At 44.3% G+C, this 15146-nt stretch overlaps 1 protein-coding gene across 2 annotated transcripts in view; it reads left to right on the top strand.

The window, feature by feature from the left end:
• Window positions 1–15146, top strand: part of LOC126481064 (neural proliferation differentiation and control protein 1) — a 1141454-nt gene that overhangs the window by 1035948 nt on the left and 90360 nt on the right. For both annotated transcript variants that reach the window (XM_050104548.1, XM_050104547.1), the window contains exon 6: window positions 13074–13235. In XM_050104548.1, coding sequence (XP_049960505.1) covers window positions 13074–13235 — 162 coding nt within the window. The remainder of the gene's footprint in view (window positions 1–13073; window positions 13236–15146) is intronic.

Raw genomic sequence — 15146 nt, 5'->3', positions numbered from 1 at the left:
GAAACTTTACGCACCTTGCATTGTTGCAGTTCAGCGTCAATCTATTCTCTGTAACCCACGAGCAGAGAGTACCGATTACAATATTTGCTAAATAATTTCCATGATATGCTGCATCTTTCACAACGACATTTGCTTCATGTGCAAGTAGAATATTTTTGGAATACACTGCCATGTTTAGTGGAAGATTTTCTCCATCTCCTTCTTTCGCCTTTTCCCGGTTCTTATTGGGTCGGCACTGTTATATGGGTTTTGACCATGTTTAGTGGCAGATATTCTTCATCTTCTTCTTTTGCCTTTTCACATTCTTACGTGTCAACTTTATTGTACGATTTTGACCATGTTTAGTGGCAAATCGTCTTCATTTTCTTCTTTTGCCTTTTCCCATTTCTTACGGCGTTAGCATTGTTACATGGATTTATATCATGTTTAGTGGCAGATCTTTTCCTTTTCCCGTTTCTGACGAAGTCGGTCATAGGGGTTTCGGCAATGTTAATGGCAGTTGGTGGTCTGATGCACTTTCTGACGCCACCACCGCCACAGGAACGGAATTCATGTACCCAGCTGTCTGCACCTAGTGGGAGTCTCATGTTCGAGTTGAGAACGTTTTTCTAAATGTTTGCGTAGCGAGTGTCTGAGGCGGGACTGGGGACTAGCCCAGTATTACCTAATTGTCTAACTGTTTATGAGAAAGGGCGTAAAAAACACATCTAGGTTGGTGTATTCGATACAGTGTATCTTTGAAGCTGCGTTGTAATATCTCTTTATATTCGATGAATTATTCTGATACAATTCTACCCTTGAATGACGTTTACTAATTTTCTATCTTCATACTCGCAGAATCCATGCGCAAAGTAGTTTCATTCAATAGCTATGCCATGAGTGCATAATTATTCTTTATAGTACTCTCTCTGGTGGTTGTTACAAATAAAGCTTCCGAGATTGTCTTCGTGCCGATTAGCCTGGGCTTGGTTTGAATAATTGTAATCTGAATATTGAGATTTATGACAAAAGATAACCGAGACGAAATTGTACGATTAAAAGGGAAATATACATATATATATATATATTGCTCCTTCGTACAAAAGGTGTGTATTTGACATTTGAGAATTAATGATTTCATCGATATGTTGCGTAGTTGTTAATCAGAAGGGAACTTCCGAAAGACTGTATACGAACCTGCATTTAATAATCCAAGAGCTCCATTACTTCTTCGGAAGGTTAAACTGCATCAAACCCAAATATCCGCTTGATCTGAGGTTTCCCGACTGATAATACAACGCTCCCAAAATTACGAGGCATTGTATTTGTACAGATTAGCTGCCGCAAAGCACCAGCCTCCAGAGAAGAAGAATCCTCGCCTGATTTCATTCTAACAAGAAAAATTTCTGAATCATTTTGAGTGACTGAGCTATGACTGTTTCATATCATGAATGATTGATTGCTCGAACGAATTGAAAACTACATGATTACATAGATAGGAGGAAAAATTACAGCGTATTAATACGCTCGGCCATTCGGCCGCCGGGTTAGTAGCAGAACATTGATATATATTAAGTAAATCAACAGACGAATAAAAGAACTTTGTGGCACTCGTAATTTTACAGCGCCCCAACCGGATTACAGCTGTTGTAGGACATGGTTCGTACAGTATTTTCTATCCTATTAAGGACAAAGATGAAACTCACAGTATTTTAAACTGCAGTTCAGTTCTGTCCCTCTACTCGTAAGGAACTCTCCCCAAGTGTCATGTCGGCATCACATATTCCCCTGAAGCCCCCGTGCTCCAAAATCGCAAATGCAACCAGTCACGCTGTGGAACCCCCCTAGGACCTGACTGTAGCTGTGAAACTTACTCTGTCGGACTGTGCACCACACCGTCTATTGCTGCATATTTCAGGGACGTCGCAATCCAGCCGCGCTCTAGTTCAGTCAGCGCAATAAATATCTGAGGGCGCTCTGTCGCTCTTCTGCCAGTGTGGTGCTCATGTACACTGACGAAGGCCAAAATGCTAGACGCGAATGTAGAAACCTATAGCACTCTAACTCCCGCGAGGCTTACATCCTCAGACACAGCTGATGCGGTTTTCCTCTTACGTTGTACACCACAGTATAAGTACACGGGTACTAATTTAGCTGAACACCACAAATAACTTTTTGTCCAAAAGCAAAATAAAAATAATTATCAAGCCAAGAACATTAATCAGCATAGTCTTTCTTGTATCGTTGATCGATACGATCGTACGAACAGCAGTACGTCTTTTGTTCAACAGCACCAACGTTTTTTATTCGGTACTCCACTTCCTCTCATCAAGCCCTTTCCAAAAACGTATCACGTATTCACGTAAGCACAACACTCAACTTAATAAAAACAGAAACTGGGACCTTTAATACCATTTCGTAGAACTGTAATTCATTGTGAGCACAAAAAGAGCTAAAACCTTCAAAGGTGCTCAAAGTGGTGACTGGTCAACGCGATGGATGAAAAAATTCAACGCTGCTTCCAGCATTAGCTGTTGAAGTGGATTACAAGAAGCGATACGTTCCTGCATGGTCTTTGGAGTTGATGAAATCTCGCGATAGATAACGTCTCTTATGCAGGGCCAAAGAAGAAAGTCCAGACAAGTTAAGTCACGAGACTGAGGAGGCTAATCCACTGTTCCTCTACGACCAAAGCACCTTCGGTTCAGAACGGGACATGCGCGCAAGGTACTGTGTGCTGGACATCCTCATAAGCGGTGTGGCTCTTCGCCGCACTTCATCCAGAGAATGAACACGAGTTTGTGTAGGAAAGTTAGCGTATGTCTTGCCGTTTAGCTACCGTTCATGAAATAAGGGCTAATAATTGCTAAGGGCTAATAAATGTAATAACATCGCACACCAGACATTAACTCTCCACAGATGCTGTTGCTCCATCTGTGTAAGCCTTCATGGGTTCTCACTGCATGAATAACGCATATTCATGCCCTAAGTTTGAGAAGGGAAAATTCATCGGTAAAAAGAAGTTCGTAGAAGTTCTGGTTGGTTTAGGATTTTCTGCTGTGCCCACTGACAGAAGTGTAAACGATTCTGGAAACCATTCCCATATAATTCGAGGTGTCAGTGTACATGATAGGGATGGAAGTGGTGGCATTTTAGAATGCGATGTACATTGGTGGTAGGATTACCAGTCTCCTGTTCAGGCTGTGGTCAGGTCTGAATTCCCTACAACGGAATCGAGAATGGTACCTGCTGTGGCTTCGACTGCGCGCATTCTATGACGATATGTTGTCGTGGGTTGAAACTTTGCGTTTCCTAAAGCATTACAACAAGACACGAAAACAACCGCCGGGAAGCTGGGTCATTGTAGGACAGCGACCTCTATTGCGTTCCTCTGCTCGAGTAACATTAGACCTACTTTCAACCGCGATAATGTGAAGTAATGATGGTGCAGTTTTAGTCAAAGATTATCTTTACTGAGCACAACATATCGTTTAAAAGCGCTACAGAAACGTAACGGAAATTGACTTTGACTCCGCTCTATAAGCGCACAAAGCAGGTATCCAGGTAACGTAACTCGTCTACTTGCTGGAATTGACAGTAAGCAAATGCAAATGCAAGGAAAATGCACACCGGGCATTCAGTCAGCTGTCTACTTGTGTGAGTACGATGGATGCCAGAGAAAAGAAAGTAGAAATGTTGCTCATGTATGAAGAATCTAAGTTAGTAGATCAGTAATTGCAATAACGTTTTCTTATTTACATTATGTGTCTATATGGTAAATACGAAAATGTCAGTATACCTATGCTAATACAATATTTGATTCTAAAGTATCTGGACACCCACATGTAATGGAGAATTGACCACTAGTTATCACAAACGCGGACCTGCCTGTATAAAAGGAGGCGTGATATGATGTTTTGTCAGTAGAGAAGCGGCAACACCAGTATGGTTTGGTCAGGAGAGGTCAGTGACTTCGAACGTAGACTAGTCATTACATATCGCTTAAGTAACAGATCCATCAGCGTCATTTCAACCCTTCTAAAGCTGTCCAAATCGACTGCTGCAGCTAAACCAAGACCAGTTAAACGTCATTTACTGACGGAGTATTGCGGAAAGTAGTTGTAAAAAAATTGCATGAAATCAGCAGATGGAATCACTCATCAATTCCAAAGTGCTGCCAACAACACAGCTACTACAATTATTGCGGCTGAGGAGGTATAAACAAGGGGTCCAATGGTCGAGAGGCTCCTCGCAAGTCACATATTTCTCTAGTCAATGCTAAGCGATGTTTGAAGTCGTACAAACAGGGACGCTGCTGGACAGTGGGTAACTGGAAACGAGTGATTTTGAATCATGCTATACCCTGTGGCCATTCGATTGAAGGGTTTAGGTTTGACAGACGCCTGGGGAACGTTACCTGTTATCGTGTGTAGTGTCAACAGTGAAGTACCCAGGAAGTGGTGTTATGGTGTGGGTGTTTTGTCGTAGTTGCGGTGCTGTACACTTTTTGCGCCTAACAGAACGCTAAATGCGGAAGAGTAGAAACATTTTACAGAATTTTGTACTCCGAACAGTAGAAAAACAGTCCGGAGACCCTTGTTATTTGTATTAGCATCTGTGAGGCAATAGTTCGTAGACAATAACATTTCTGAAATGTACTGGCCTGCCCAGGGTCCGGACCTGAAACCTGTGGGACGATACAGAACGTCCACTTTTCTGCAGACCTTAGTGTGTAGGAGTGTAACTTAGTATTTTGAAAGTTCGTTGATGAAATCTCTGTCAATTTTCCGTGACAGTAAGCACAACAGTCCGAGGTCTCTTCAACCAGTTTTGCTGGTCGGCATATCAAATGTGAACGTTGGCAATGGAACATCTACATCGATACTCCACAAGGCATATAATGGCGAGCAGCGGAAGAGTTCCGGTACCATTATCCCAGCTGCCCTCTCATGGCGAACGGAGAAAGGTTCACTAGAAAAACGAAAGTCTGGTAGTCTCCGTATAATCTTTAAGGTTTCTGATTTTCTCCGCGTGGGAGGAACTAATGTTGCCAGTCTCTTTTTGGAACGTACGCTCCTCGAATTTCATCAGTAAATCTCTGCGCGATGCACAAGACCTCTTTTGTAGCCAATGGAGCCATTCTAGTTTTGTGACGCTCTGTGCTTTTAAACGGACCCTCGTCGCAACGCGCAACTCTTCTTTCAATTTTGTCTATCTTCTCAGCCAACGCTATCTGATGCGGAAGGCAAACTGACAAGCAATACTCACGAACTGACCTTCTTTCGTGAGTGGATTGCTTTTTCGTATGATTTTACCACTGAATTCCTGCCTGGAAGTCGTTCTACTACAACTAGATCTATGAGATCATTAGCTTTCTCAGGCCGCACTTAACAATTAGTGTTGTCAGTGACTGTCTGCGAACGTTATAAACGAACAATAAGAGGTCGATGCACCCATTTATGCTCAAAGCTTTACATTAATTCACGATCAAGGTCAACTATACCAAGCAACGACCCCATCCAGGTCTTTCTGCATTCCGCAACAGTTTTCTGGCGTTCCGACTGTCATAAACATTACAGCATCATCTGCGAACAGCCTCACTGGGCTTTCTACGTTATATGCCAGATCAGTTATATGAAGGGTGAAACCGAACTCCATTGAGAAAATTTCAAAAGTTGTCTTGAGATATTTCCCGACTATTTTGATGTAAGACACCCGTTGGCTCGTTACAGACTAATTACATTTCGTTTGATTTCTAATTCCCATTTATCTCTGTATCTGTATTGCACTGAAAATTCCTGAATAACACAGCAAATGGCGACGGTATGTGCTATGTGTTTTGCTTGGAAACAAACTTGTTCCAGTCACTCTCGGTACGTGTTGTTGAGAACAGTAATGCCCACTTTATTCTTTGCCCATAGCGTTTGCATTCAGTACTGCTCGGTTCTCTCTCGAGCTTGTTTTTCTTAAAGTGTCGGTTGTGCGTTAGCAGTGGTACACGGCAGTATGGATAGGTTTGCTGATGAAAAGTTGGCCGATGTGCAGCTCGTGTATGCAAGGAGAGACTGGCACGACAGTATGCAGATCTTTTACCGCAGACGGGAACCACGTTACCGTTCCTTTGTGTAACTCTGTAGTTTGTGTTGAGCGTTTAGTGATTGCACGTTATTGGTTTTTTCACTGTTGTGAAAGAGGTTTCACAGTAATGAAAATGAAGTGATCGTATGACTTTGCTGGCTGCGAACCGCATCACAGTTTGTTCCTTTGCCTGGGGCAAGTCTTTGTATTTGACGGCGCTTCGGCGATTCGGGCGTCGATGATTACGAGATTAAATGATCATGACAACACGAACCTCCTGAAACCGGGCGAAGAAAATCTCCGACCGAAGGGAATCGACCCGAGATCCTGTGACGTGCAGCGTGCATCATAATTCATGTTACACACTTCTAGAGATTGTCGAGGGGACTTAGTAAATCAAGTTTTACGAAGGAACCACATCCGGAAACATCATCCAGCAATGCTATACGACGTCAGAGTTATAGGCACCGGTGCCTGTACATTTGTTTGTATATAAGGTGATTCCGTGATGATGTTACTAACTCTCTAGGGTGATGGAGAAGGATATGTGTATCAATTTAAGGTAAGGGTCCGTGTACTGGAAACGAACGAGTCGAAAGTTATAAGCGAAAACCGTTCTGATATCTCTGTCAGTGGAATACATGTACTGGTACTGTTTTTGCTGAGATTGTAGGGTAGGCAACTTTCAGATGTGGTACTAAGGACCAAAACAAGGAAGAAAATGTCCAGTAAATATGGGCTGCAAAATTTATATCTGAGGAGCAGTTTGTTCATCTTCGCTACTGTGAAACACATCCTCTCTATTGAACAATTCGTGATAGTTCTTAAGGTATACATTTTACAGCCAACGTTTACATGTATTCCACTGTCAGAGGTATCAGAACGGGTTTCGCTTATAACTTTCGACTCGTTCGTTTCCGGTACAGGGACCCTTACCTCAAATTGATACATATATCATTCTCCGCCATTCTGAAATTCGGAATCGCCTTATATAACCATACTTTTACAGGTGCCGACGCCTATAACTTTCACATTCCGTAGCGACGTTGCATGACGTTTGCGACATGGAGTTCCTATGCAAAACTTCATCTACTAAGTCCCCTCAACAATCTCTTAAAGTGTGTAATATGGTTTGTAAAACACCCCGTAGACTCAGTGTGACTAACCAGTGGGTCACCAGATATGGACTTTCCACAAGAACAAAATTACCTGGGATAACGAACCGAATATATCTCAATTACATTATTAGTTTGTAACGATCCACCGGAGACGACGGGTGTCTTTTATCAAAATTGTCCAAAAATATCGGCAAACAACTTCCGAAATTTTATCGCCGCAGTTCGGATTTACCATACGTATTGTAAACAGTTAGTTCCCTACACCATACCTATAGAGTATTCTCGAAGTCACTTTCACAGGCAGCGTTAAGAACGATGTTTGCTACGGAATCCCAGTCGTAAAGCTGGTCAAATGTTTCGTATTTCTGAGCGACAGTGCGGGGCTGTGCCAGATGCCCTCCAGATGCATTTTTCAGTTTATTTCCGGACTCAGCGTGTACTTACGGTGAGGCGAGTCCATCGAGTGGATTTTCCTGACAGCGGGCCTGCTCCGTGGTCAGTCAATCAATGATTCACGCTACTCGACACTAAGCCGATTACCTTTGCCGGCCCTGAATAATACATGACGCTGCTCTTGGGCATTTTTGCAGCCTGTACACGGTGTGCTGGACGCATGGCTGCCGACGAACATGTTCCCACGTATCTCATCCCTTCTACTCAGTTCCTGTTTTCTGTTTATTTTCATGCTGCCGCCACGATTTTCTATCCTTTACTAATCTCTCCATCGCAGAGTAGCACTTCCACCCAACATCTTCAATTATTTGTCGCCAATCTTCTAATTTGTCTTCGCTTACAGCTTTTACCATCTACGGCTCCGTTTAGGACCGTGCAGTTTATTCCCTGATATCTTAACGCGTGTCCTATCATCGTGTCCCTTCTTGTAGTATATCTTGCCTTACAGATTCTGCATAGAACCTCCTCATCTCTTATCTTACCAATCCATTTACTTTTCAGCATCCTTCTCTAACACCACACCTCAAACGCTTCCATTCCATTCTATTCTAGTTCACAGTTTGTCATTCTAAATGGGGCTGCATTGTCAGCAGCGAGAGTGTCATATGGTGTTGTTCAATGTAGCGTGAAACGGCTGCTGCTCTTCACGAAACACACTAGTGGCCATTAAAATTGCTACGCCAAGAAGAAATGCAGATGATAAACGGGTATTCATTGGACAAATATATTATACTAGAACTGACATGTCATTACATTTTCAAGCAATTTGGGTGCACAGCTCCTGAGAAATCAGTACCCAGAACAACCACCTCTGGCCGTAATAACGGTCTTGATACGCCTGGGCATTGAGTCAAACAGAGCTTGGATGGCGTGTACAGGTACAGCTGCCCATGCACCTTCAACACGATACCACAGTTCATCAAGAGTTTAACTGGCGTATTGTGACGAGCCAGTTGCTCGGACACCATTGACCAGACGTTTTCAGTTGGTGAGAGATCTGGAGAATGTGCTGGCCAGGGCAACAGTCGAACATTTTCTGTATCCAGAAAGGCCCGTACAGGATCTGCAACATGCGGTCGTGCATTATCCTGCTGAAATGTAGCGTATCGCAGGGATCGAATGAAGGGTAGAGCCACGGGTCGTAACACATCTTAAATGTAACGTCCACTGTTCAAAGTTCCGTCAGTGCGAACAAGAGGTGACCGAGACGTGTAACCAATGGCACCCGATACCATCACGCCGGGTGATACGCCAGTATGGCGATGACGAATACACGCTTTCCAATGTGCGTTCACCGCGATGTCGCCAAACACGGATGCGACCATCATGATGCTGTAAACAGATCCTGGATTCATCCGAAAAAATGACGTTTTGCCATTCGTGCACCCAGGTTCGTCGTTGAGTACACCATCGCAGGCGGTCCTGTCTGCGATGCAGCGTCAAGGGTAACCGCAGCCATGGTCTCCGAGCTGATAGTCCATGCTGGTGCAAACGTCGTCGAACTGTTCGTGCAGATAGTTGTTGTCTTGCAAACGTCCCTATCTGTTGACTAAGGGATCGAGACGTGGCTGCACGATCCGTTACAGCCATGCGGATAAGATGCCTGTCATCTCGACTGCTAGTGATACGAGGTCGTTGGGATCCAGTACGGCGTTGCGTATTACCCTCCTGAACCCACCGATTCTATATTCTGCTAACAATAATTGGATATCGACCAAAGCGAGCAACAATGTCGCGACACGATAAACCGCAATCGCGATAGGCTATAATCCGACCTTTATCAAAGTCGGAAACGTGACGGTACACATTTCTCCTCCTTACACGAGGCATCACAACAACGTTGGCCGGCCGAAGTGGCCGTGCGGTTAAAGACGCTGCAGTCTGGAACCGCAGGACCGCTACGGCCGCAGGTTCGAATCCTGCCTCGGGCGTGGATGTTTGTGTTGTCCTTAGGTTAGTTAGGTTTAACTAGTTCTAAGTTCTAGGGGACTGATGACCTCAGCAGTTGAGTCCCATAGTGCTCAGAGCCATTTGAACCATTTTGAACAACAACGTTTCAGCAGGCAACGCCGGTAAACTGCTGTTTGTGTATGAGAAATCGGTTGGAAACTTTCCTCATGTCAGCACGTTGTAGGTGTCGCCACGGGTGCCAATCTTGTGTGAATGCTCTGATAAGCTAATCATTTGCATATCACAGCATCTTCTTCCTGTCGGTTAAATTTCGCGTCTGTAGCACGTCATCTTCGTGGTGTAGCAATTTTAATGGCCAGTAGTGCATATAGGGTGAGTCGCGTTAGGCATAACATAGCTGTTTCTTCATGAACGGCTCTAGATATCCGAGAGTTTTCGGTAGATAATTACACGCGGAGGGTCTCTTCAGTACAGTATATAGTTAATACGACATTACTTAAAAAATTAAGTTACATACGACGTCGAAAACCAAGTAACGTTTATTGAATGCTCCACCACACTTCAGGGTGACGCAGATACATGACACTATTTTTCAACATAGTCACCAAGTCTCTGTAATCAACGGTCGAAACGTTCCCCCAATCATTAATTCCTCGACACCCATAGAAACCCTCTTCTTGGTTATGGAGCCATTCGAGAATCGCTGCGTGAACGTCTTCATTCTTGGAAGAACTCTGGGAAGTGTTCTAACAATAAGCAGAATTACTTGCCCATGCAGTGGAACCCACTTTCGAATTCTCACAGACTTTCCGTATTGGAAAGGTAACTTTATTGATCACTGAACATTAGTGACTAACGACTTCAGAAATTTTAAACTCTTTGGAACACGACCTGAGACGTAGACAGCATACAACACTACTCCTACATCTTCAAGAGCTGCCAACCAACTGTCGACTTCACGAGCTCCAAAACTGCTGCATGGATTCTTTTTCCATTCAGATCTATCAGTGCCATACGGTGGCTTTCGCAGTATCTATGTAGATATAGATGTATAGGGTGAGTCATAAATGAGGAAGAATATGTCGTGCAAATTGCCACACACTGAGCTACAAACATAAATTCGTTTTCTGCATGTTCCTATGTCAATAAATGACAATACAATTGAATGGTAAAAATCTGGAAATATCAAGTGGGCTTTTGCGTGTTACTGTGTGCAGACATTGGCCAAGGGGGGACAGATCGGCAACACGGCAGAACATGCGAGTGTTGTAGGTAGCCTAGCCGCTCACGACAAGGCGAGGCATGCGGCGTCAAGCGAAGGCCTGCGTGACAATGCGAGCAATTATAATTTGGTTTTTGTATCCCAGACTTAGTATTAAGAAACGAGTACATAGATGCAGAATACAAAATACAACTTTACAGATATGTAGCAGTTAATACAAACGAAAACAATACACCTGTACAAATCGGACTAATATAGAAACACATGACCAGAAGCTGCAGTGGTGGTTTATAGCTACTGTTAGAAATGACAGCCACGATGTGTGTGGCAAAGCTGAACTCTTCGCAGGAAGGATTGCTGAACACGATCCAACATGTCTGTATCTCTTTGCGTAATTTCACAGGCTTGTTGTATTCTGCGTTGAAGGGTGTTGACATCAACAACCTCTCTTTCATAAATCATAGATTTCAGATGGCCCCACAAAAAGAAATCCAGTGGATTCAGGTCTGGCGATCTTGTTGGCCATGCTACAGGGCCTCCACGATCGATCCATTTCGAAGGGAAGGCACTGTCCAGGTGGCGTCGCACTATGCTGCTGAAGTGAGCGGGGGCACCATCATGCATGTACCACAGGTTCATACGAGAGGCCAAACTAACGTCTTCCAACACTTCCGGCAATGTATGTGGCCCTATGAGATGGTGGTCAATAATACCACACCAGATACTGACATCGCATCGTTGTTGGTACCCTCGTATCACTGTGCTGTGGGGGTTTTCTTCCACCCACTGGTGCCAATTATGCGAATTCACTATATCCTCCTTCGTGAAATAGGCTGGTCGTGGGTCTGACGCCGTAGGATAAAGTTGCAGAAGCCCGGCCTCCTCTGGTAGTCTCCCAGCAATAATGCCTGTACCGTCTGCATGCGAAAGGGATGGTAATAGTTTCTATGGAGTACTCGCATAACAGTAGATTGTGACATTCCGACCACAGCGGCGAGAGACCTGGTGCTTATTGTTCGATCCTCCGCAACAGTTTGTAACATCCGCACTGTACCTCGACGGTCGGCCACGTCCACTAAATCCTGGAGGTGCTACACATGCACCATACTCCCCTCAAGCGGATGGAAGGCGCCGGCTAGGAAACCTGTCGTTGCCTTGCAACGTCAGGTGGATGTCGGTATATTCCTCGATTATGAGGCTTGTCCTGGTACTGTAGTAACACTGCGAAGCGGCCGTTAGCGGCTGCCGACACGGCGAATATCGGGCAGAGTGAGCAGCGCAGAGGTGTTGTAAACACGTCATGCGCGCCGCGGTTTTACTTCCGCCGTTGACCACTCTTTCCGCTTACAGGACACACATTCCCTCACATGGGACTGTACACTCCGTTACCGCCGGCAATGTGTGATTCACTAGTTCTGATACAATTTCACATACATTACGATGGGATTTGTCCTTTCTCGTATCTTTCAAACGCTGGCAGATACACATCAGCTAATTGGTGTGTCATGTGTTGTATCTATGGGTGAATGACATGTGATCGTGAGGCTCGTCGATATCTCGTTCAATGGTTAACAAAAAAATGGTTCAAATGGCTCTGAGCACTATGGGACTCAACTGCTGAGGTCATTAGTCCCCTAGAACTTAGAACTAGTTAAACCTAACTAACCTAAGGACATCACAAACATCCATGCCCGAGGCAGGATTCGAACCTGCGACCGTAGCGGTCTTGCGGTTCCAGACTGCAGCGCCTTTAACCGCACGGCCACTTCGGCCGGCTCAATGGTTAACAGGTGTTTTTGTTTTACGTACACAGTACACCCAGGAGAACGAAATTAACAACGGTGCGTCAGGTGTTACGCTTAGCAGCATGCGGTCCTCGACATATTTTTCCTCATTTTTGACTCACCCAGTAGATGCACTCAATAACAGTGGAAATGGATATCCACCAGTGATACGCAAAACGACGGAAAATAATACAAACTGCCAAAAACAACAGAAAAGGGCAAAAAAATCCTTTTATAATAATGAAATTTCACTAGCAATTCAATTTTCAGAAATAAAGTTTGACCCCACAGAAGATGACACGTAAGTGTCGAACCATGTCTGGCTGAATAATAAAAAGTAAACAGTGTGTACGTAAGGCGGACTTTCGAATTAATCCTCAGTGTATTACAAATTCTTTACCTCATTTTTCCGTGAATAATCAGCAAGATTTGTATATGCTGCAACTTGCAAGATGTATTTTCACCATGTGTGTAGACGCGAAGGCGGGAGCAGGCAGTGGGAGTGATGTGTATGGCGCGCTGTTGCAGGCTGCAGAAGAACGCCAAGGCGGCGGCGGACGTGGAGTACCCGGCCTACGGGGTCACCGGCCCCAACAAGGAGCCGTCCCCCACGGGGGACCGCCGGCTGGCGCAGTCGGCCCAGATGTACCACTACCAGCACCAGAAGCAGCAGATCATCGCCATGGAGAGGTCTGTCCCCGTCTCTCTGACACAGTAATTTCTGTTTCCATCCACAACCTAATCCATGTTTTTGCATCACCAGTCTTACAATCTCAGATTGAAAACAAATTAAATTGTCTTTCGCTTGAGCACGTTATCCATAGTTGCTGCATATCTACTTTAGCTGCTTAAAAAACAGTATTTCCTACTACTAGAAATGTGTGATCTTCTCCCACATGTGTTTCGTTTTATTCCCTTAAAATATCAACAGCAGTGTGAAATCAAATATATTTACGCTTTTGGTTTTAGTTCTAGATCTAAAAACAGTTCACTTTACAAGCTATTTACTTGCTGTTGTTTGATTTTTGTCTACCTTTGAGTGCACGTTTTCCAAGTATTCTTCCGTTTGGCGCTGTTTTTTTCGGCATAATGCCACATTGGCTTGCAACACTGCTAATTTCTCGACATAAACACTCAACTACTTATTGCACTACTAATGTATATTTATGTTCCTTTGACTAAACGAAAGTCTGTATTTAGTCACCTGGCTGTCTACAGGGTGAAACGAAATTCGCGCACTCGGGCATCGCAGCGCGACTCCTCACATGCCAGCGATAAAAAAATGCGTGTTACAAAATTTCGTCCGGCGAGTGCATCCGGCAGAAAAAGGACGTTAAAGAGTTGCGATCTGGCAACACTGTAACCACATGAACGCTAACTACTTATGTTAGGACAGGTTAGCTGTGTTGTACAGTTGGCACAGTAGGTAGAGTTTGGGTTAGCATACAGGAGGTCGATGGTTCGAGCCTGGGTTGGGGCGCATTTTTTTTTTATTTGCTAATTTCATTCTAATATTTCATACTGTAATATACATCGTTTCTTAGGTAACATGTATCCTAAATTCACAACATTTTGTAACGCTGAACATAACAAATATGTGGTTAGACAAATAAGAAACAGACAGTTGAAACAAATGACCTGTCATAGGACAGAATAACTACAAAACAATATCAATTTGGAGATGCTAAATATGATAGCACAGTACAATAACACAACATCTACTTGTCAGTTCTACTACATGTAATGTCTGCGCTCAGATATCGCACATTAGGAACTAATGATAATAATAATGTCCAAGTTAATGACAGCATGACTTTCACAACAGAATACGTTGTCCTCAGAAAAACGGATGCTCAAAGCGAACTCCCTGCAGGTACAAACATTGCACAACCCGCCGGATCATGCAGCTCTGGACCCTTCGCAGCAAAGCAGCATCCACAGCAACAAGGGCAGCATGAACACGCGCTACCAATTCTTCCACATTCGTCGGCGGAGTAGAGTATATGTGCTCTCGTCAGGTGTTCCCACAAGAAGAAATCCAGGGGATTTAGGTCAGGTGAATGTGGCGGCCACACAACTGGGCCTACATGCCTGAGCCATTTCCCTGAAAACGTTCTGTCCAAATACTGTCTCACATTAATTCCAGAGTTTGGAGGTTAACCGTCATGTTGGAACCATATGCTCTTCCTAGCAAGTAGTAGAACATCTTCCAGCGCATCAGGCTGGAGGAGTGCAGCCAACCATTCAGGCAACATGTAGGGGCCCAAGCACCTGTCGCCCAATATTCCGGCCCAGACATTGAGACCAAAGCGAACTTTATATCCAAGGTTGCATGTGATGTGTGTGTTAACCTCACAGAAATTGTGGGCATCGTGCATATTGAAGACACCTTCACGAGTGAATGCTGCTTCATCTGATCCTATTATGGTGTTCACTAAGTCATCGTTGGCTTCCTGTTGTTGTTGGAGCCGTTCACAGAATTGCATCCTCTGATGGCGATCTGCACGATGCAGGTTTTGTCTGAAAGCAAAATGATAGTGCTGCAGCCCATGCTCGTGCAGCACGTTAAAGACCGTGCGTTGGGAGACTCGCAGTTGCCTT

The sequence above is a fragment of the Schistocerca serialis genome, chromosome 5 (genome assembly GCF_023864345.2).
Source record: "Schistocerca serialis cubense isolate TAMUIC-IGC-003099 chromosome 5, iqSchSeri2.2, whole genome shotgun sequence".
In the NCBI taxonomy this organism is placed as follows: domain Eukaryota; kingdom Metazoa; phylum Arthropoda; class Insecta; order Orthoptera; family Acrididae; genus Schistocerca; species Schistocerca serialis.
The sequence above is the reverse complement of the archived record's forward strand: the minus strand, read 5'-3'. Positions and strand labels throughout refer to the sequence as shown.